The sequence below is a fragment of the Cenococcum geophilum genome (assembly GCF_001692895.1).
Source record: "Cenococcum geophilum 1.58 unplaced genomic scaffold K441scaffold_33, whole genome shotgun sequence".
Taxonomy (NCBI): Eukaryota; Fungi; Ascomycota; class Dothideomycetes; order Gloniales; family Gloniaceae; genus Cenococcum; species Cenococcum geophilum.
In genome coordinates this window covers 1,132,166-1,153,725 of record NW_027137591.1, presented here as the reverse complement: position 1 = coordinate 1,153,725, position 21,560 = coordinate 1,132,166, and the positions used below count along the sequence as shown (strand labels likewise).

The following is a 21,560-nucleotide window of genomic DNA, read 5'->3' as shown; positions in this document are numbered from 1 at the left end:
TATCTCTAGTCCTATATATACACTAAAGTTAACGCCGCCGCCGGGCCGCGGCAGCCTAATTTCGCCTCTTAGAACTAGTAACGATCTAAATATTAGAAACCTAGACGGTAGCAACAAAGACAATAACGCTAATATCCTAGACTTACCTCAAAGCGACATCCTTAATTTAGTAAATAGTAGGGATAGTAAACACTAAGGGCATAGGCCAGATATGGGGCCGCTAGAGCCCTTAAGATAATTAGTCTCTCCATATAGATAAATAGAAGGCGATTAACACATTAATAAGGATATATATACGGGTAAAGATAAAAGTAATGGCAGCAATAGTAAGGTTAGGGAGAGCGGTGAGGATAACCTTAATGGCGACTATAAGGTGTCCTATAGGGCTAGTGTAGTAACTTTACAGCGATATAAATATAGTAATTATCCGTTCTAGGATAAGCGGCATAGTCTAATAGGAATAAGTCTTAAACGGCTTAGCGGGAGTATAAGGCCTATAAGAATATTGCGATATCTAAAGTTATTACCAGTATGCCGCCACTCTAGATCTAAAGCAAATATTACAACTTAGTCTATCTCCCTTTAAACATCCTCTCTAGGAGTAAAGGTAGTATATAACTATACCGTTAACTATAGACAGAGCGACTATATGGACTATTGGCTAACTAATATTACCCTTTGCTAGGTGCCAGAATGCATGATATTAGTAACGGCGATTATCTATTAAAATAAGATAACGTTAAAGCTGTCTTTAAAACCGTTAATAATTATACGCGACTTGCTTGGTAACGTAGGGCAACTTATCCGCATAACGCAGTTAACATTAGATTTATAGCTATTAGTAAGCTATTAGTATAATAATACGCTAAACGTATATACTAGCCAGAGCTTAACGCCGCAAAATAGTAACTATACCGCTAGTAAAACTGGTATACGTAGTCCGCACGGTAAAGGTGCCAATAATGATGCTATTAGTTTAGATAATGAGGATAACAACAATAGAGACAACAATTTTAAAAATAGTAGCTAAAGCTTAGGCAGTAAAAGCTCAGGCGGTAGTAATTCTAATACTAGCACCGCCGCCACTAATAATGATAGGCGGCTCTATAGAGAGTATAGGCGCGCATAAGTTCGAACACGTCGGCCGTAGCTAAAGTTAGATAATTAGCGCTTACTTACGTACAAGAACAAGATAGGTATAAAGTGGGACGATATATTTAGTTGCTTCCTAGATTAGACGCTAGGTATAGTATGGGCGCACTAGCACATATTATAAGGGAAGTAATTTATTAAGGCCGCTGCGATATCCTTAGGATCTCCCAAACCGTTCTTATGGAGTAAGGCCTATTATAACTATAGCACTTCATCCTATTTGCTGCTAGATTCCCTTACTATTTTATCTATAGAATTATATATACTATACCAACATTAAGAAATAATTCCAATTTCCCTAAAGGAGTTAGTCTCTAAAATCTCTTCTTCTCTTTATTATCCAATTTTGTCTAAAGCGGTAAAGTTTTATTTAAGCATCTGGTTATTAAAGAAAGTCCACTATAGGGAAACAAATATACATTATATAGCTAGATTAGTACAAATATCCTATCTATTAGCATATAACCCCTAATAGCTTTAAGGACTTCTTTATACCGCTTACCCCCTATATAACTAATAAACGCGAAACTATATCTTAGTGACCACCCATTTTAAGTCCCTAAATAGCGTAGTAAAATATTTACATTATTATACTATGTTTTCGCACCTATATATAGATTTGTGGCGCGAGCCGCAACTCTCTATACTGCTGCGCCTTACTTCGTGGTTAGACTATATATTCTAGGCTGTGCTAATACTTATAGCAGCCGTTATATAAGTAATAGTTAAGCTTATATAGGGGAACCACTTAATCGTGGTATATCGATAACTGAAACGCTTAATTGCTAAAAGGTGCCACATTACGCTTTTAGTTTTCGACAAGCCGCCAGCTTAGCATATAAGGTCAGTTCTAGACGTGCTACTACCTGAATTAGTAAAAATGGGGCACCTTAGCAACTTCTAATATAAAACGGCAAGTTTGTACCCAAATATAGATAGTAGCTATTTACTTCTAAACTTAGAGAACAACTATTCGCTTCTTCTATATCCCTTATTATTTATTTATTATGCCGCATAAGATCTTCCTAAAATTAGATGAGATTAGTAAGCGCATATTTAAACTTAATAATATTAATTATGTTCTTTCTAAGGAACTAAGCGTTAGAGTATTTAACCTTTTAGCGCAGATTACGGTCTAAAGAGGCCTAGATAAGATAGTTAAACTTATATAAGAGGAAAAGCCTTTACCAGTCTAAAGGATAGGGTTTAATATTAAAAAATTATCTAACGGTACTAAAAAAAGCCAATCACAATGGTTAGAACTACAGAAGCTAGACTTTATAACCTTAATCTTCTACACCTTGTCTTTCTCCAGTCTATCTACGCTACTATATAAATAATTTAATTAGCTCTTAGACAATGCGCAGCGCTATTTAGAGGCGCGAGACCTCCCTCCTATATAGATTGCAATAGATTAGATATAAAAGGTAATAACAAATACACTAAGGCAAGAAAATATAAGGGCATTTTTAGAAAGTATGTTTCTTTAATATTATCTATATAAATATTATTAATTAACGTCTAGACTACTATAAGCTTAAGATATAACTATGTAATCCTAGTAACCCCCCTATTTTAGAGGAAGCATCTTTAAAATAGGGGCATATTAGAGGTGCGTAATTCCTTAACTATATAGTTAACAGGACTAATTAGAGTAGACCATTCTTTCTATCTTTAAACCCTAACCTTACTACTTACCGCTAAAGCCGCTAAAGTCATTCTTATATATATTAGGGAGGGCCTAAGTAATAGATTAACTATATTATTTCTATAACCACAGGTGCATTTCCTATTTATTACTATCCCTTATAACATATATACAAAACTTATAGAAAAATATATAACTAAGACGTAAATATCTAATAAACGTTATAAGATGTACTTGACTTTGGCGCTGTTTATAACCTAGCAATATTTAGTAGATTCTAAGATAATTATAGTTATTCCGTCTAATACATTATAAGTTATAATAGGTTAATAATCCGTTTTAGTATAAACTTTAAAGACCGTAATATACCTACTACTGCCATGTTTTATAATAACCGCTATAGTGCGCTAAAATGGTCCTTATACTATTAACTTATAAGGGCCTATTTAGTTACCTTTAACCTCCCCATCTTATTTGGTCTAGATAGGACTTAGTAACAGCATAATCTTTATACTAAGAAGTTAAAAGCGTACTTTATCTTTAAATATTCCTTTTAACTTTTAATTGTCCTCTACTACCTTATTAGTAACATTAACCGTCCTTCTAGTCTCGCTTATAACGGTAGAGTTATAAAACTTAAGCTTTTTAAAGGTAGTGTATAAGGATAGAATGTCTATAGTAAGCGCGTGTAAGTAGTTGTCTTAAGTCCGTATAATGAGAAGGCAGTATATAAATTATAAGAGCAGCTAATTTTACGTAAGACGTTAGCACCACTAGAAGATAGTAAAATTAGTACTTACTATAATTACACCGCTACTAAATAGGATCTAATGGTATAATAGTAGGGTATATACACAAATCTTATAAATAGGTATTATACTCTATATTCTCTAACGTATATACAGAGTTCAATATAGTAAGATATAGAGGAGTGTCGTAGTTATAGGACTAGGAGGAATAGATAGTAGTGTTAGTACCCAACAACGATGTCTGGACATTTTAAGGTTGTTTATCCTCAGCCTAGTAGGGCCTTAAATTGTACGCAATATCTGTACTACTATGGGGCAAGTATTGCATTCTAACTCTTACCAATATTTACACTAACTAAAAGTGGACGTTATGTATATAGATCTCATTATATACTAGCACTTATATAGAGAAGAGCGAGAAGTTAATAAAGTCTTAAATTTATAATAGGTTTTTATATATAACCTAATAAGTTATTTTATCCTAAGGGTATAACTTTAATTTTCTAGGCCTACCTAGCGAATATATAGTCTAATATAGAAGCGAACTCGTACGCTAGTATTTAGAAGCGAACTTATACGCTAGTATTTAAAAGCGAACTTACGCGCTAGTATTTAAAAATAAAGACATATATATTGGCTTTAATAACGAAAATAGGTCCTTAATATCCGTTAGGCTTCTACGCATTAATTAGAGCAGTTAAATGTCCTTTTTGCGCCGCTCTAGCGCCGGAATTAAGATCCCAAATACAGGTCTTAGCTCTATTTTTATAGTTATAGCAGATTATATAATATTTACTTAGTCCTCTACTATATTAGAACTAATGTTAATATATATAATATAGCGTCTCCTAGGATAAATAGGGGAAAGCATTCGCGTAGTATGTCGCATCACTAGATATAAAGAGGGCGGATCTTATTTAAGAACTAATACTATCAACCTTTTCTATACTTAGCTCCTCACTTTATACACTTAGCTTATTACTAGTTTTATACTTTAACTTAGCACTACATTACTAAAGCTTTATAAAGCAATAATATTAAACCAGCCTAAGACTATAAAGCCATATAAGGTATCTCTAGACATCCCTCCTAGCTGCAGAAGTCCGCAAACGCCTCTTTCTAGCCTAGTTATACTGCCCTCAGACCCAGTTACTATCCTTTACCTCGCGGAGCTGCTTAAGGACATATTAAAGGTAGTAAAAGTAACACCTAGCGCTATAGACACTTCTAAGGCTACTAAGCCTTAAGCTATAGACAGTTCCTAACCTTAAGAACCAAGAGCCTAAGCTTTAAAGGTAGAGTATAAGATAGTTAATAAAATATATATCCCTGCCAAACCGAAAGTATAACCCTAGCTGATTTGCCGTATATAGCTAGGATAATACGACCTTAAAGTACAAAATAGTTAAATCCTTTTCAGCACCTTCTAAGGTGGACGCATATAACAAATACATATTTATTATTCGTATACGCATTAGTAAGCATAAAAATAGCCACTAGATTTATATTACTAACGGCAAAACAATAGACAAGAAGACTAAATGCACGACGTACCTTATTAACGTTAAGTCTAAAGGCCTGCGGGATATACTTAGGTCCATTCTATAAGGTATAGATAGAACTTTCCTTAAGGAAGATAAACCTACGGTATAAAACCCTATCTATTAGGTCCTAGATCGGCTACTAACTTAAAACCAGGTTAAGTGGAATATATTATACTACTTCCTTCCCAAGCTAGAAGCTTATAAGGGAGCCCCAAAAAACAGCACCCACCTTAACCTCTTAGTGAACTATATTAGGGATACATATACCTTAACAAAACAGCGCCTTATATCGCTATAAGAAAGCGGAGAAATTACATTTAATCTGCTTTAGACTCTCTTTAAGTCAAATAAATTGGTATATAGGAAATGCTATGGTACTAAGAAGCATAGATATACAAGATTTAACTCAGGTAAGGTAAAAGAGGACGATAAAGGAGATAAATATTTCCGCATTTAAGGTTAGTATCTGGATTTTAATAGCAAAAAATTTGGTAAGGCTGTAACCGTAGCTACTATTTAAAAGTTCTAGGGGTTAAAGCCGATACATAGCCTTATATATTATCCCCTTAAATACCACCCTAACGTAGAGGAGGAGAAGCAAGAACTTGCTAATAGCGGTTATAAATTAATTTTATTAATGGGGATACGCCACCAACAGTATAAAGGCAAAGCCTTTTATATAGAGAAAGGAAAGCCTATTAGATTATCTATTAATAGTTGGATTATAGTTAACCCAGTACTCTTCTAAAAGGATAATCCAAACTATATTAAACCTAGCATTAATAAGTAGCGAAAATACCAAACCAATAATATTTAGACGATTTGTTTTAGTAAACCAGTAGAGAAGAAACTTAATAAAGTTAAGAGTAATAGTAAGGAACCTACCGAGTTAAAATATAAGGACTTGCTTATTTACAGCCCAACTATATTAGGGTTTAGTCTTAATAATAAGCTCTAGTATAAGCCCCTAGATTTGCAAGCAGAGAAGACTATAAAGCTAATTTAATATTCTACAGTAGAGTTTGCTATTAATAATATCAGCAACATTAAGTAGAACCCTCTCTCCTTTTAAAACCTTACCATCCTAGAGAACTAAAAGAAGCTTATTTAGGCTCTTACAGCTTCTTATACAAATAGGGCTTAGTTTAATAATTTTATACTAGGCAAAGGACGTAGTCTAATTATACTACTATAGTACGAGCTCCGTTCTACTTTATACTTAGAGAAAACTAATATAGAGTATTAGTGGTCCTTCTAAAGTTAAAAAGACCTTAACCACAGAAGGACTTTTAAAAGAGCTATAAAAGCCGCTTTACACGGTATACTCTGCTTATTTAAACTGCTACTATTTGCCTAACTCTTCTAGTTATCTAGTAGGGACCTAGCCACCAACTTAAAGGAGGTTAAAATTCAGCTTTCTCACGCTTTTCGGCTGGCCAGCTATTAGAATACTATACTTTTATTAGATAAAGCTAACGTATTTATAAAGCAACGATCATTGGATTATATAGGCAATAACCTAACTTTAATTTTTCTGCGGAAACTTAAATACTATAAAGGAATTATAATCCTCACTACTAATTATATAAAAGACTTTAACGACGCAATATAAAGCAGAATACGTATAGCCATAAAATACCCTCCCTTAGGCGTTAATACGAGATGGGGCCTTTAGGCCAGTTTCCTGGCGAAGGCAGTTACTAGTAGGGCAAAATTTAGTTATAAAGAGCTTAAGGAATTAGCACAACGGGAGCTTAACGGCTAATAGGTAGGAATACTAAAGTCCTAGTAAAGAATTTTTATGCTAAATTATTTATATTTCGCAGATTAAAAATGCTATAGGAGTAGCCCTTGCCTTAGCGTATAAGGAAGAAAAATCGTTATCCTATTAATATCTGGAAACAGTTCTGTAACTAGGTAATAAGTTTAACTATAACTATAAGGGTCTAGGCTAAGTTAGCAATTTAAACGCTTACTACTAAGTATTTCCCACTTTTTAAGACTTCTAGGCGGCTACGATTTTAGATATAGATATAGTCGGGAGGTTATATATTAAATCCCTAGTTATAGGCCTAGGTTCTAACAAATATAACTAGATAACTTAAAGTACCTACTGCCCTCCTAAAACCTTAATTGCGGGTAGTTAGTGCGTAAATAGCTCCTATTCCTATACGGGATATAAGCCTATATACTTCCTTACTCCTATAATAAGGCCTATATAGTAGGCTATAACGCGGGCGAATTTAGAAATAGGAGAACGGGAGCTATAGGGTATTGGTTCCCGTAGAGGATATAAGTATTAGTTCCCGTAAGGAACTAAAAGCTATAAAGGAATAGAGGACACCGGTATTAGTTCCTATAGAGAACTAAAAGCTATAAGAGATTAGTTTTTATAAGGGAGTAGAAGTTATTGCTACTAATTCCTATAGAGGAGTAAAAGCTATATGGGAATAGAAGCTATAGGGTACAGTTTTTATAGGGCAGTAGAAGATATAGTTACTATATATAGAAACGGAATTTATAGAGGATTTATTTCCGTAGGGGAGTAAAAGAGGTGGTTAATAGTTTCTATAAGGGAGTAAAAGCCGTATAGAAATGTAAGCCGTAAGGGATTAGTTCCTATAGGGCGGTAAAATACGTAGGCGTTAGCGCCTAGAGGGGATTTGTTAGAGTAAGGGATTTATTAAAGTAGGGGATTTATTAGAGTAGGGGATTTGTTAGCGCAGGGGATTTATTAATACGGGGGATTTATTGGCGCGGGGGATTTATTAGCGCGGGGGATTTATCAGCGCGGGGGATTTATTAGAGTAGGGGACTAGATCCCGTGGGGGATTTATTAGAGTAGGGAACTGGTTCCTATAGGGCGGCAAAACACGTAGGCATTGGCTCCCATAGGGGATTTATTTAAGTAGGGGACTTATTTAAGTAGGGGATTAGTTAGAGGAAGGAATTAATTCTTCTACGGCCTCTATTTAGGCGGTACAAGGCGGCTTCTAATAGGCTAGGGAGTAGATTATATATTTTTATGGAAAATAAAGCCTATATAAGATAGTAGGGTATAGGGACCTAATGATCTGGCAGAAGATTAGGTTATCCGCTTTCCCGGGTTATTTAGCCCACCCTATACTGTTTTATATACATTTCGACCAAGGCTATTACCTAGCCTTAGCCGCCCAAATCTCTACAAACCTTTAACTCGTGCGGTAAAAGAGCATAGGGTAATAAAATGTTATTCTACTAATACCTCTAGATCCTTTTATACTTACTAAAGAATCTCTTTTATCTAGGAATAAAGCGCCCTATCTTCCTTTTCCTACTTCCCATCTATTAAGAAAACTACCTTCCGCAGCCTATTAACCCACGGCTTTAGTAGTTAGTAGTAGGGTGTAAATACCTTAGCTATATAGTTAAGAAAATGGCCTTCTCTACCTACTAGCCCCGATTTTAACTTAGCTAGCTTTATAATATTCTTATAGTTCCAATACTTAAACTTAGTTAGACCGATATCTTTACCTAACCGATTATAATATACGCATATCCAGAAAAGTACCTAGAAAAACAATTCTAGATTATGCCTAAAGGAGTATTTCTCGCCTAAAAGCACTCCTATAGCTATAAACGCTCTTATACTAGTTTTGCCCTATACTCCTAAAGGTCCTTCTTACTTCTCTTTAATCGCAAGATCAAAGTTAATTAAGAATACCGGCTAAGAAGGATTATTATCTTCCTTATTCATTATAAGGTTGCCTATTAAAATATTATATTAGATAATACCGGCCTGCGTATATAAAGACTTATATCCTTTAATACCACCCTCTAGTATAGTAAGTATTGCAGCCCAAGAGCTTGCCTTATAAAGAGGCTTTCTATAGTCACTAGTAATAATATATTAGTGCACGCAATTCTATATAATAGGGCGCTTAGTTAGAGAGGTTAAACATAGGCGCTTACTGGGTGGTAATAGGGCGCTATAGCTAGAAGACCTCTTTCTACTAAAACTTCGACCTTTTCTTATACTTCCTTATACTCTAGCTAGTTTTAGAGGCATTATTAAACCTTCTAGCTTATAGTTTATCGCTTTTATAATATCTAGCCCCTTACGGATATTAAAGATATCATTATCTTATCTACTTACGCAAATAGTCTTATGGTGATAGTACCTAGCTATATTAACCACTCCTTTCTCTAATATCTTATATAGCAGTTTACCTTCTTCCTTGCGCTCTAGGTACTGCTATAAGTCTTTAATAATAAGGGGTATCTTAGGTGTCCCCTTACGGTATGCTTTCTAATAAGTAGTTGCTTAACTAGCAATATAGCGTACCCGCTTTATAAGTTTGTTAAGGATAAGACGCTTAGTCTAGTCATTACGCATAATTTTAATATACTGTTTACCGTCCGATATTAGAATAGTAGGGTTAAACCTAAGCTGCTCCTTATCTATTTAAAGAAATCCCAATATCGCCAAGGTAAATTATAGTCCGTCTTTATTAATATTAAATGGTAATAATATAATGCCTCCTACCTGGTTATACTCCTATAACCACATAATAGATCTATAGAGGGTAAAGCTTAGGATAAAGCGACGACTATCCTAAGCGGCGAATACTTCCCTTATATATTTCCCTAAATTAAACTATACTTTCGAGGCTATATTAGTATTTAGATTACTCTTTAGCTCCCCTAATATAAGTATATGCGACCAATGGTATTAGGAGCTTTTGCTAGCTACTAGATTATCTATAAAGCTAATATCTAGCTTTTAGTCGGCCGTAGATCCTTATAAGGGCTACTAAGTATACTCTACTAGTCTTTATCGTACCTTTAAAACGAACTTATGCTCCTTTATAAAGTCCAGAAATGATATAATTAGCTTATTAAACCACTTTAGGACTCCACGTTCTTTCGCGCCTTTAGGCCAGTTACGCTAGCCGCCCTCAGTATATAGTAGATTATCCCCTTCCTTGCATTTCTTAAAAACGGCGGCGCTTGCCTCTTTAAGACCTTCTACTCCCCTAAAGAATACTTTATATAAGCTAGAAATCCCCACGTAAAGAGGGCCTAGCTCCTCCTTTAGAACATCATCTACGTATTTCCTATGTTTGGACGAGTTAGCGAAGCTGCTTATATTGCGTCGATGTAGGGTTTAAATGTGGAATGGTAGCGGTTAGGGGGGAGGCGTAGACTTTATAATAGTAGCGTATACCTTTTCCTAGATAACCTTGTTAGGTTTACTCTAAAGGATCGCATTTAGAAGAGGTAGAAACTATTTAATGTTAAAGTTATCGGAATCAACTAAGGAGCTAAGCCGGAGAAGGTCACTGTGAAGGGTGCCGCGGCTAGCACTAGATGGAAGTACTTAAGTAGTGGGAAGATTTTATAACGCTATAGTAAGGTTAATAACGAGATTTATAAGCCCTATATGTGTTAAAGGAGACTTATAATAGACGAATTAATAAATACCTTTATCGCCTATTTGGTGCAATAAGTCTAAAGAGCTAGGGATGCCTAGATCCTAATAAGTTAAGTTAAATAAATCGCGAAAGTTATTTAGTCCTTCCCCGATAGGTTTTGTTTTAATTATCTCTAATTTAGAGAGATTCGCTATTATAGGCGAACGCGCTAAGAGCCGATATAGTAGGCAGGAGGTAGATAAGGAGGGGAGATTAAAGAGGCTAGTATATAACGGACGGTATAATGGCAGATAAGTGTAGGGAGGCTGAGTATACGTCGGTCGCGTCTTATAATAAGGAAATAACTAGGGAGAAAAGTATAAGGAAGGAAGTAAGGTGTGAGCAAATACGGAGGATTAAAGATTGGGCGTGGAAAAGTTAAGCTAATCTAATATGGCTTAGACTAAGGCTTCGTAGGGCTTAGTTAATACTAGTTTATAACTAATTATGCTTATTAGTTTTAGTTTGTTCCGCGACGCGTAAGGCTTATATAGCGAGGCTAAAGGGGCGCCTATAAATAATTACGTAGCTAGTCCTAAAACGAGCTAAACCTAATATATAAATATAGATACAGTTAACCTCTTTTTATAGCGGTTAATTGACCTATTTCCCAAAAACAGAATCTAGTTCCTAGAACTAGATCCGGTTTTCAAAATCGTGCCCTTTTTATAGTAGTTAATTGGCCTATGTCCTAAAACCGGAATTAGGATCTGGTCTCCAAAACTAGATCTAGTTTTTAGGATCGCAATTTGAGCCAGAACTAAAAATAATCCAATTAGCTTAATACTATATCTTTTTAGTCATATTTAGTACGTTTAGGACCCAGAATTAGGATATAGCCTTTAGAATTAAAATACGGTTTTTAGAATCGGATCTAGTTCTTAAAACGAGATCTTGTTTTTAGTCAAAACTTAGGCTAATATTAAGGGGTAGATTCTATATTTATTCTCAATATTCCTACCTTATTAATATATAATTTAGAGCCAACTCGTACCCTAGTTACCCTACAAAACGCCAATAGGCCATTAATTATCTAGTACTATAGTAATATATTTAAAGTAAAGGTTACTACTAAAGTCAAAGCGAGCTATAAACGAGAATTTTTAAAAGTAAAAGGAGACCTTTTTATAAAAGGCTAATAGATTAAAGCAAGACTATAACATAGATTGCTATATCCTAATACGGCGCAATGGTCAATTTTATACCTATACGTCTATAGATTAACCTTTATAGCCTCTAAACCTATAAAATCTAATAGGCCCTCTCCTCTCTATTGCTATACGGACTACTAACTACTTTAAAGGAAAAGTTCTATCCTATACCAGTTAAGAAAACGCTAGCACATTTTAACTAGGTTAAAGAGGGTAGGCCGATAAAGGCTAATTCTAAGATATCTAAATTAGAATCTTTTCTTTATAGAGGACTAAATAAGTCATAGGCTGGCCTAACTTATCGCTACCAAGCATATAAAGGTGGAGAACTATTATACGAGCTAGGAGATCTTATGAGCTAGGTAATCGTGCGAGCTAGGTAATTATGCGAGCTAGGTGATCTTATAAGCTAGGTAATCGTATAAGCTAGGTGATCTTACGAGCTAGGAGATCTTATAAGCTAGGTGATCTTACAAGCTAGGTGATCTTGTAAGCTAGGTAATCTTGCGAGCTAGGAGATCTTACGAGCTAGGAGATCTTACAAGCTAGGTGATGTACGAGCTGGAAAATCGTGTGACTAAGGTAATCGTGCGACTAAGGTGATTTACTAAGACTAAACTAGTATAATATAGGTTTAGGTAGGGCATCCTAAGGGATATTTCTTCTTAGGATGGCCCAAAATTAACTATAGTAAAGACTCTTACAGAGATCTCTAGTAATTACTATAACTTAGCTAAGAGTTGCATTATAATTAAAGTATCTATTTTCTAATTTATAAAAATAAAGCGATGTAAATACTAATTAAATTATATACTTTCTCGCGAAATCTATAAGCGAAACACGTAAGCTAAACGCCAGCTATTTAGAGACGGCCACTGAAAACCGGCCAAAGGCATATCGCTGTAGGCACTCCCCGTTACTCCCAACTATTATAGATACTTACCATTGTAGGTACTCCCTAACATTATAGGTGCTCCCCGTTACCGTAGGCACTGCCACTTATAGGCACTTCCCTTTATCGCGGGCACTGCCACTTATAGGCACTCCCCTTTATCGCGGGCACTGCCACTTATAGGCACTCCCCTTTATTGTAGGTACTCCTTACTATCGTAGGTACTCCTTATTATCGTAGGTACTCCTTATTATCGTGGGTACTTCTCATTATTATAGGTACTCCTCATTGTCGTAGGTACTCCTCACTATTAGGAGTACTCCCTATTGTAAATACTCCCTTCTATTATAGGTGTTCCCCGTAATCATAGGTACTCCTACTTATAGGTACTTATTAATATTGTAGGTACACTAAGTGCTGGCTTTTTATAGCTGCTTGCTTTAGACTAGGGTTTATTATCCGCTAAACCAAATTTAATTAAGTGTCGGGTGCCCTATTACGGGCACCTGAACCGGCCTTACTTATCGGCAATGTGTCCTTTTTAAGAGACTTTTAAAGTGCACGCCATGAAAACGTATGTATGTACACTACCCTAGCGCATCCGGTTGAAAGCGCGTGTTGATTACGCTAATTAAAATGCCTAGATTTATACCTAAAAAAGGTAAAAATACGTTAAAGTGGCCGTGCGTATTACTTCAAAAGGTATAAACTCTGCCGTTTAATTACTAAGATTAATATACGCTTTTAACCGGATGCGCCAGGGTGGTGTATATTCTATTATAGCTATATACACGCCACCTTAACGTATGTATGTATGTAATATCCCTCCCTAGGTCACCGGACACACTGTCTAACCGGATAAGACTACCAGTTAGACACGTTAAATTTTTTCCTCGCGAGCCTATTAAGTTGTAACTGAAAAATAATTATACTTTAGCTATTTCTCCTCTAGGAATTGGCTTATAATAAGAAAATTACTGTAGTTTTAGTTGTGTTGTTAATCATTCTATTAAAGACGTCGAAAGTCGCTTCATCGAATCTCCCCTACTTAATTACCGCTGTCGGCCTTTCTACGAGATCCATAGTCATACAATGAAGGCTTTATTAAGAGAGAACATTATTACAAGTTTTGAAGATAATAATCTATCAGAAATGAGTATTCCGAGCATAGCCGAGTAAAGAGGAGTTTTATCGGCGTTACGGGCCTTGGCATTCAAATTTAATATGGATTAGCGTGGTCATATAATACTGTACTAAGCTAAAATTATTCTAGGCACTATACCCCTCTAAGAATGACTGTGGCTGGTTGACGCTACGGCTGCTTATTGGATCCCTTCCCCCCGGCTAACGGGTGGCTCGCCTTTGTTGCGCAATCACTATTAAAAAGAGGATGAAGAATCGCGGGTAGACAATTAATATAACACAAAATGTGGAAGAGGAAGGCTACGATAATCCTAATACATTCGTGCTACTGGGACAGCCTGTACGGACGACACTGGAGTCCTCACTGGCTCTAGCGTTTCGCCCATCCGTGCTACTTTAACCTTCGGATTTATTGCATCTGTCTCTGATGCAGCACTCTTGCGCTTCCGACCACGTTTGCCTTTGCTCTTTGCTTTGGCTGCATCCTTTTCAGCGCGCTTCTTTCGTGCCTCCTCGAGATCCTCATAGCTCATGACCTTCGCCGTCCCTATTACCAGTGATCTAGTAGATCGGCGAACTTTGGCTTCATTGTTTACTTTCCTTAGAAAATGAATTTGTTCCCGCTGAAGGGCACGCTCGGCAAAGCATGTTTGGGCAGCATTGGCAAATTTCTGTATGTGCCTCTGTAGGCGCTGTTTGCTCATCTCATCTTCCGCATAAGCATCCTCTTTAATTAGGTTATGCAACGTTGTAAGAGCCCCTGGTGTCACTGGCGTCTGGACCACTTCACCTTGCAGACAAGGATCAATTTCGCGGGTTCTAAGAGTAGGAATGGTTGGTTTAGCAGCCGTCGGTTCAGCGGCCGGCTTTGGGATATCTGTGAGTATTTTGTCCGGATTAAAGGGATACAAACCGCTTGCTTTCCATCCTGCAAGGATGTTTCTCTTAGTAAAAGCCCTTTCCCTTGCAGGGCTGTATAGATAGGTGAAATGTTGCTTGCCGATTGTCCCTATTCCTCCTCGCTCCAGACGTTCGACCTGGTCACGATAGGCTGCTTTCAGTGGGGCAAACACAGCGATATCACAAGGCTGTAGCTTGTGGGATGTATGAGAGGGAAGACGACATAGGAAAATACTGTTCTCAAAACAAAACTCTAGGATTTTGAGGGTTTCGTGCGTCCCGAAGCCGTCACATATCAGGATTCGTGGTTTTCGGTTAGCCTGTTCTTTAGTTTGGGGATCGAATACACGCTTAAGCCACTCTAAGCTGATTTTAGAGTCGGTATATCCAGATTCAGAGTATGCATAATGCCATCCAGGAGTAGGATACGTAGTCCAGTTCGCTCAATAAGTTGAGGCTGGCCAGATTATCATTGGGTCCAGATACCTACCGTCGGCGCTGATACATTCGATCGCGGTTACTACTGTGCGCTTCACACGCGCGCCTCGATAGCTTCGCAGGTCATCCTTACTAACAAGGACCTTAACACTGCCGAGCATACTTAACATCACCCCTGTTTCGTCCATGTTATAGACATTTTCCGGTAAGACAGTCTGATCTTGCAGCACTTTTCTAATCACCTCAAACCAGTGCACGACCTTATCATAGATATTGTAACGATCCCAGTCTAGCGCCGTGCTTTTTCTTGCTTTAAGTTCTGGATGGCGTTTCTCGAAAGCCCGAGCCCAGTTCTTGCCTGGAGGTTTGGCTGGTTTGTTCATGGATCGCTGGCGAGCGACGCTGAAGGCTAAGGAAGGTATATGCTTTATTCGCACAGGTTGCCCGAATTCGGCCATTTGCAACAAAAAGTTTACGATGGCTTTTTCTTCACATGGGGTGAGATACTGTTGGCTCTGGGCCTTCTCTTCTTTCGAGCGTTTGCCATGTGCGCGATCATGGAGGGTAGAGCGAGCGACGTTGTGATGTTCTGCTAGGGCGCGGTATGTATTGCGTACGCCATGAGGAATGCCTTGTGCCAGCGCTTGGCTTGCTCGGTCCATGTTAGCTTTAGTTACTATGGAAATGGTGATAGTGATGGGAAGGGTGGGGAGGAATGAAGCGAGCGCGTAGCTTGAGGTGGGGATGAGCCTGACCCTGAAAGAGGGGCTCTTTTTTGGCCCATCTATTTTTAGCCGCCTGCAATTCTTTAAGGCTCGCCGGGCGGTAACCCAGGAGAAGATTGTGAGCGACTGAATAACAACTTGTACTGAGAAAGGCGAGATTCAAAGGCTGAGATCGATCAGGTGCCTACAGATCTGTTCATGCAAGTCATTGGACGGTTACCGCTAGGCGGGCTTTGCGGGGAAGATGCATAAGGTCTTGGGATGCGCTCATGGCCCGAGCGCTATCACGTGAATATATCACGTGTGATAACGGAGATGGAGTATCAAATCTCTTCTGTTTTCGCGTCTCAGGCATTGCAAGTAGATAGAACAGCGACATAATAAGCGTATAATTAGGTGCAATTTGTCCGTTATGATAATTTGTGGCAGATTGCACAGAACGCTGATTCTGGTGTTGACGCTCGGACTACAAACGGCGTCCTAAGAATTAGGGCGCTAAGGCGATTAAACGACTAACCTCCCTCCCGGTATGGCGGAAAACCCACTGTGCCGGAGATACTTGGACTAATTAACCTCTGAAAACCAGCTCCGCACCTTTATAACCCTATAGTTAATATTATGTATTTTCTAGCCTCTTTTCAACATGATCCTTACTTGCAATGACAAAATAACATTCAACCTAGTCATCTCCTCGATCGGTTCTCTCGCCATACAGAGAGGCGCTGGAGCTCCACTCCCCTGCTAAATCGTGAATATTGGAAGCTCATTGAATTTCGGGACGATAAAATGGAAACTGTGCCTACAGTAATCATTGCATCAGAGTTCGCCAATACTTAACCCTTAGCGACTGACATTCCGGGAGTCCCGAACCGAGGGTGCAGGTACATCCGCCCTTCGTGCCAAGACGCCGTCTTATCGATTTTGCTTATGTCATACTCTACTGATCCATAGTTAATAATCTATCTGACAGTTTGTTATTTAAGTGAAAATTACAACACGGTGCAATTCTAGAAGTGTCCATGAGCACATCGGCCACGTGTCTCTGAGCCTGATGCCTAGTGTAGCTCGTCGCGTCTTTCCTTCGCCATCACTTTATCACCATCACCATTTGTCGCATCGATCCCGCCAGTGCCGTACTATGGGAAGGTCTTAATCCCACGGAGCCTAGAATATACCAACACTTTACTGTCGACCAATAATCAAATGACACAAAGCCAGCTGTGACTTAGGACTTAACATGGATGGATACATTTGCTCAAAGTTGGATCTTCCTAACGAACTTTATCGTGTTGACTATCCTGGAAGCCGAACAACCTTCTCTAGCCTAGACGGCTTTACTGCGACGGATACGACGAGAACTTTTGGCGACAACGAATTGAACGAGTTCAAATGCGCTATAGAAAAGCAATTCACGTGGAGTTGCCGAGAACCTCTGCCGTTCATTTCTCTCTTCTCGGATCGAGAGCACCCCGAAAATTGGGGTCTCAAGGAGCCTTGGCGAGGAATTAAAGGCCCGAATGGCAATTGGTCTCTACATGTGATTGATACGACCAAAATAATAAGCACGATTCACTTCTTTAAGCTTAGCGATTTGGTGGAAGAGCTTGATCTGGACATTCCAAAGGACGCCGGTCAGCATATTCGGGGAGCCTTTTTGTGCCTCCATCGCATTCCCACAACGGCAATTCTCGAGAGTAGAAACCCCAGAGAAGTCAAGGAAGGCAAGTTTTCCACTGCAAACCTACATAGGCCGGCATCTCATTGACAACAGATCAAGAAAGACGACGGGAGAAACGGTATTTGGACCAATTAGAGGCGGAAGAGAGAGGCGACTACCTCGCAGAATACAGCGGCAGCGAGAGGGAGGCGTTACAGGAGAACTACAACACAATCTTCGAAAAGAACATAGAAGATAATTGGTGACGCCAGGTCATAGATATTTCATTAAAGGTACTTTTTAATATATTCTATCAGCATGAGCGAGTAGATAGCAGCCTCACTCGCCTATTACAGAAGAATTATAATGTAATCAATCACTGGAAATACGCTTCCCCTAGGCGGGCTTCCTCCAGAAAAAAACTGCTCTGTTCTCCGTCTTTGATATGTACCGTTCTTATGATCAATTTGATAGCAAAACTTGCCCACTAGTGTTGCCCGCTGACTCTACCTGTTCCAAGCCACGTTTTTGGGCTCGCTTCCGGTCCAGTCCATCTATTTCCTTACCATCTTTCCACTATCAATGAGAAGAATGACATTCGGATTCAACTGCGCTAGTCCTGGTGCGTTGGCGCGACTACGAATGGCCAAGGACCGCTAAAAGCTCCACTCATGACCCCTACAAGATTTAGGAGTTGCTCACTCTCTCCTCTAATACCAGTATGTCGGTATATCTCGTTCTCGAGTTTCTCCCTTGCCGTTCTTCCAGGTACATCCGTCATAAATGCATCAGGAAGTATAGGCGATCCTGTAAGTCTAGGCACTCTTATTGTGATGTTCCTTTGCTCCCCTTGTCCGTTAAAAATGGCCAATATTCTGTATTCATCGGCCGAAATGCCTCCAAGAACAAGGTATTCGTCGACGTGATTTGCCAATCGCTTTCGCGGATTTGAGCTATCATTGCGGTACCCTAACATCTCTGCGACTTTATATGCGTCGTAAACATCATGCAGCCCTTTCGCCCAGATTGCCACTATGACAACTTTTTTCCCACCATCTTTTATGAGCTGTCGTCTCCTTTCCAGTGCTCTTTCCCACTTTCTGGTGAAAGGGATGAATGGTGTATTGACTTTCTCCCATGAGAGGCAATCGTCAAATGCTTGTCTTGTTTTCGGCTTATTTGGATCTCTTGCAACCATATTAAAGTCTTTGAAAGACCGGTTATATACCAGTGACTTCTCATCATGGCATTCCGCTCGTAGAAGGACTTTCGGTGGGGTTCGAAGGGGAGAAGGGAGTCGGTATTGGGGGGAAGCGGGGTGCATCTTTCACGATGTTCAAAAAAGAACGAGCCTTTCAGTCGTGTAGATACGGGTTGCGGGGCCTCTTCTCGTTGAATATACCAGGCGAGCGGATTGTATCGTCGTTGGAGGTACTGCTGGTGCTGGTGTTAATTTGCCATATTGAAGGCGGGCGTGCAGAGCTCACGATAAAGTTTTGAGTGGTGCAGGAATTTGAGTCGTTGATTGGCTGATGTTTCTTTCCTGGACATAGGGATTTCTATTCGGCCCAAGAGAGGTTAGACTGCTGACGGTCAGAAACTGGGCGATCTGTAAAAAAACAGGGTGACTATTTACAACTAATAGACCTCAATATTACATAATAATACCGCCATTTCCATATACGTAGCTGTAGCTTGCTGAATGTACCGACCTTCGTGGCGGATTTGCCTTTTACACCACGTATTATATCGATAGTAGCCTAGAAATGTATTATGAAATATCGCATGCTCCGAAGAACTCATTTCTTAGTTTGAATTAATGATACCATAAGGTGGCGGCATTGTGTTAAAGAAGTTTCGTCGCGGCGTTAAGGCACGTCCTGCGCATCCTGTGCGAATCAAGCGACAAGATAACTAGTTACCACTTGTGTAATTTTTAGGTGAGAGTTGTCATAAGTGTTAATCAATCGCTGCATAGATATTGCTTCTAGCACTATAAAAATAATAACGGGTGTGCAGGTTCTAAGTTATCCAAAAGTTAAGGTACCTCTAACTTATTCTAGAACATAGGGTTTTCCGTTAAACCGGGGGGGAGGTTAGACAATTGCTATGTTAGCGCACGTGATTCGAGGTTTGTAAATAAGGCAAAGCAATCGTGGCTGGAAGTTTAAGTGGTTTTAAGTGTGCTACCGTTTAACCGGGGTTTATGAGGTATTATACTTATATAAGGCATGAAAGACTTCTTGCACTAACCAGAAATATAATAGCGTCAACCGGGAAGGTACCGATTAGGGTGGCAACACCAGATGAATTCGCACTTCACGGATGCTATATAGCTTACCACATTCCCAGGTATAGTGCACAGGCTCTCTCGTTTGGATATAACTATTTTATCTAAATCAGAAATGATTAAGCTTAATATTAGGGCTAGAGAGCATCGGGGTCGATTTATAGTATAAAAGAGGCTCTCTACTAAGCAGGTAATGAGGCGACGACGTAAATGTAATTTTTAGGTATAAGGGGTCCTAGTATTTTACAAGTAGCTTATTTATAAGATACCTATAGAATTATATATATATAAACCTTTATGCGAGATTAAAATGGCTACAAAGACAAAGTACCCATAATTCGTCCGATCTTAGGGGGTGTCCGGTTACGTAGGGATAGATGTTATGTATATATGTTCTATTATAGCCATGCACCGTCTAACTTAGGTATAGGCCGTTACTAAGCGCTAACTAGAGTAAACTGACACGAATTATACCTGCTCCAATTTAGTAGCCAACTATGAGAGCTATTTCTCCTTCCTTTAACGCTGTAATTAATATAGGAAATAAAGAGAGTATATAGACCTAAGAGATAAAGAGTGTATATATATATCGAAATTCCCTCCTATAACCTGCCCGTATCCGCCTCTACCCTTAAAGAGCGCCTCTCTGGCCACTATTGCCGATAACTGCAATAGCTGCTTCCCTTAGTAGCAGTTTACTAAGTTATATTGTTCTTAAACGGCCTAATACTAATAAGTAGGTTAAGAGGGCGGCGGCGATTGCATATTAAGGCGAGATTAGAAATGAAATTTAATGGAGAATAAGGATAGGGACCTAGTTACCTATGCTGCTAAATTACAAGAATCCTGTCCTTCTCTTTCCTATATGCTGGGCACTTACGGTACGAGGCTTGGTGTGGGCCCCGGCGTAGGTTTACTGTTTTGCACTGGAGATAGCCTTCTTGGCCACACATATCGCACGTATTAGGTCGCATACAGTCTCTAGCTCTATGTCCAAACCTTCTATATTTAAAACATGCCACCAGAGTACGTCGCTCTTTAAATAGCGACACCATGATCGTACCCCCACCAAACGACACACTGTCCATCCTGAGAAGCTTCTCCGCGTCCTCCTTTATCGCCACCTTAACCACTACTGACGCGTGCTAGCCGCTGGGCCTTAGTCTTCCAAGCCATCTTATCATATATACCTCTACCCCGTTCTCCACCCCAAACCGCTCTATAGCTGACTTGCTCACTTTCCCGCTATCCATATCCATCGCTAGAGCTACTTTAATCTAGTCCGCTTTAACCGTATACTACTTGGGTCCGATAAGCCTAGCCCTAAGGATATGCGGTTTAAGCCACTAAGTAGTCGTCTGCCGGAATGCGGCCTCTTTATCCTTTTCCACCAAGAATTTAATAACGCTCGTATTGTCGTTCGCTCGCCATACTCGGAAGTCCTTAATTATAGCCCCTATAAGTCTCTTAATATTACTCATGCCCTATATAATAGTTTGTTTTGCTACCTCCGTATTCACCACCTTCTCTATTACTCCCTCTTCCGCTCGGCTAATATTAATTACTAGCTAACTGTTAGGCTCCTTATAAGGGTTCCCGGTGCTTATTATTCGCGAGAGAGTTGTCCCTAATCCCGTTACGCCTCCGCTAGCCGCAACTAACGCCCATGATTGTGTTGATGGAGGCGATGCTGAAAAATTATTAAACTGCGTTTAGAGAGAACGGATCTCCTCCTAAAGTTCGGCGTATTGGCTCTTAAGGCTCTGCTATTCTACGTAGATCTCTATAAGGTCGTTTTAGACGCCTTCAATAATGCTG

The 21,560-nt window shown here is 39.0% G+C and overlaps 4 protein-coding genes across 4 annotated transcripts; 2 read left to right on the top strand and 2 right to left on the bottom strand.

Annotated features, from left to right (window-relative positions):
- Nucleotides 1-5,622: 5,622 nt before the first annotated feature.
- K441DRAFT_571236 (uncharacterized protein) lies at nt 5,623-5,841 on the top strand (the record flags this gene model as incomplete). Its single annotated transcript, XM_067643971.1, has 1 exon — nt 5,623-5,841. A coding segment is annotated over one exon (219 nt), but the record flags the coding sequence as incomplete, so codon positions are not given.
- Nucleotides 5,842-15,420: 9,579 nt separating this feature from the next.
- Nucleotides 15,421-15,732, bottom strand: K441DRAFT_455056 (uncharacterized protein; the record flags this gene model as incomplete). Its single annotated transcript, XM_067641730.1, has 1 exon — nt 15,421-15,732. A coding segment is annotated over one exon (312 nt), but the record flags the coding sequence as incomplete, so codon positions are not given.
- A 1,300-nt stretch (nt 15,733-17,032) lies between these two features.
- On the top strand, nt 17,033-17,718 carry K441DRAFT_688515 (uncharacterized protein; the record flags this gene model as incomplete). The annotated part of the gene is made up of 2 exons (XM_067652197.1): nt 17,033-17,506; nt 17,545-17,718. The coding sequence occupies 2 exons, from the start codon at nt 17,033-17,035 to the stop codon at nt 17,716-17,718; spliced, it is 648 nt and encodes a 215-aa protein (XP_067501736.1).
- On the bottom strand, nt 17,570-19,035 carry K441DRAFT_663476 (uncharacterized protein). Its single transcript, XM_067649203.1, has 2 exons — nt 18,940-19,035; nt 17,570-18,889 (listed from the first exon to the last, which is right to left on the bottom strand). Exon 2 carries the CDS (start codon nt 18,648-18,650, stop codon nt 18,066-18,068), a length of 585 nt encoding a protein of 194 aa, XP_067501735.1. The 5' UTR covers nt 18,651-18,889; nt 18,940-19,035; the 3' UTR covers nt 17,570-18,065.
- Between the last annotated feature and the right edge of the window lie 2,525 nt (nt 19,036-21,560).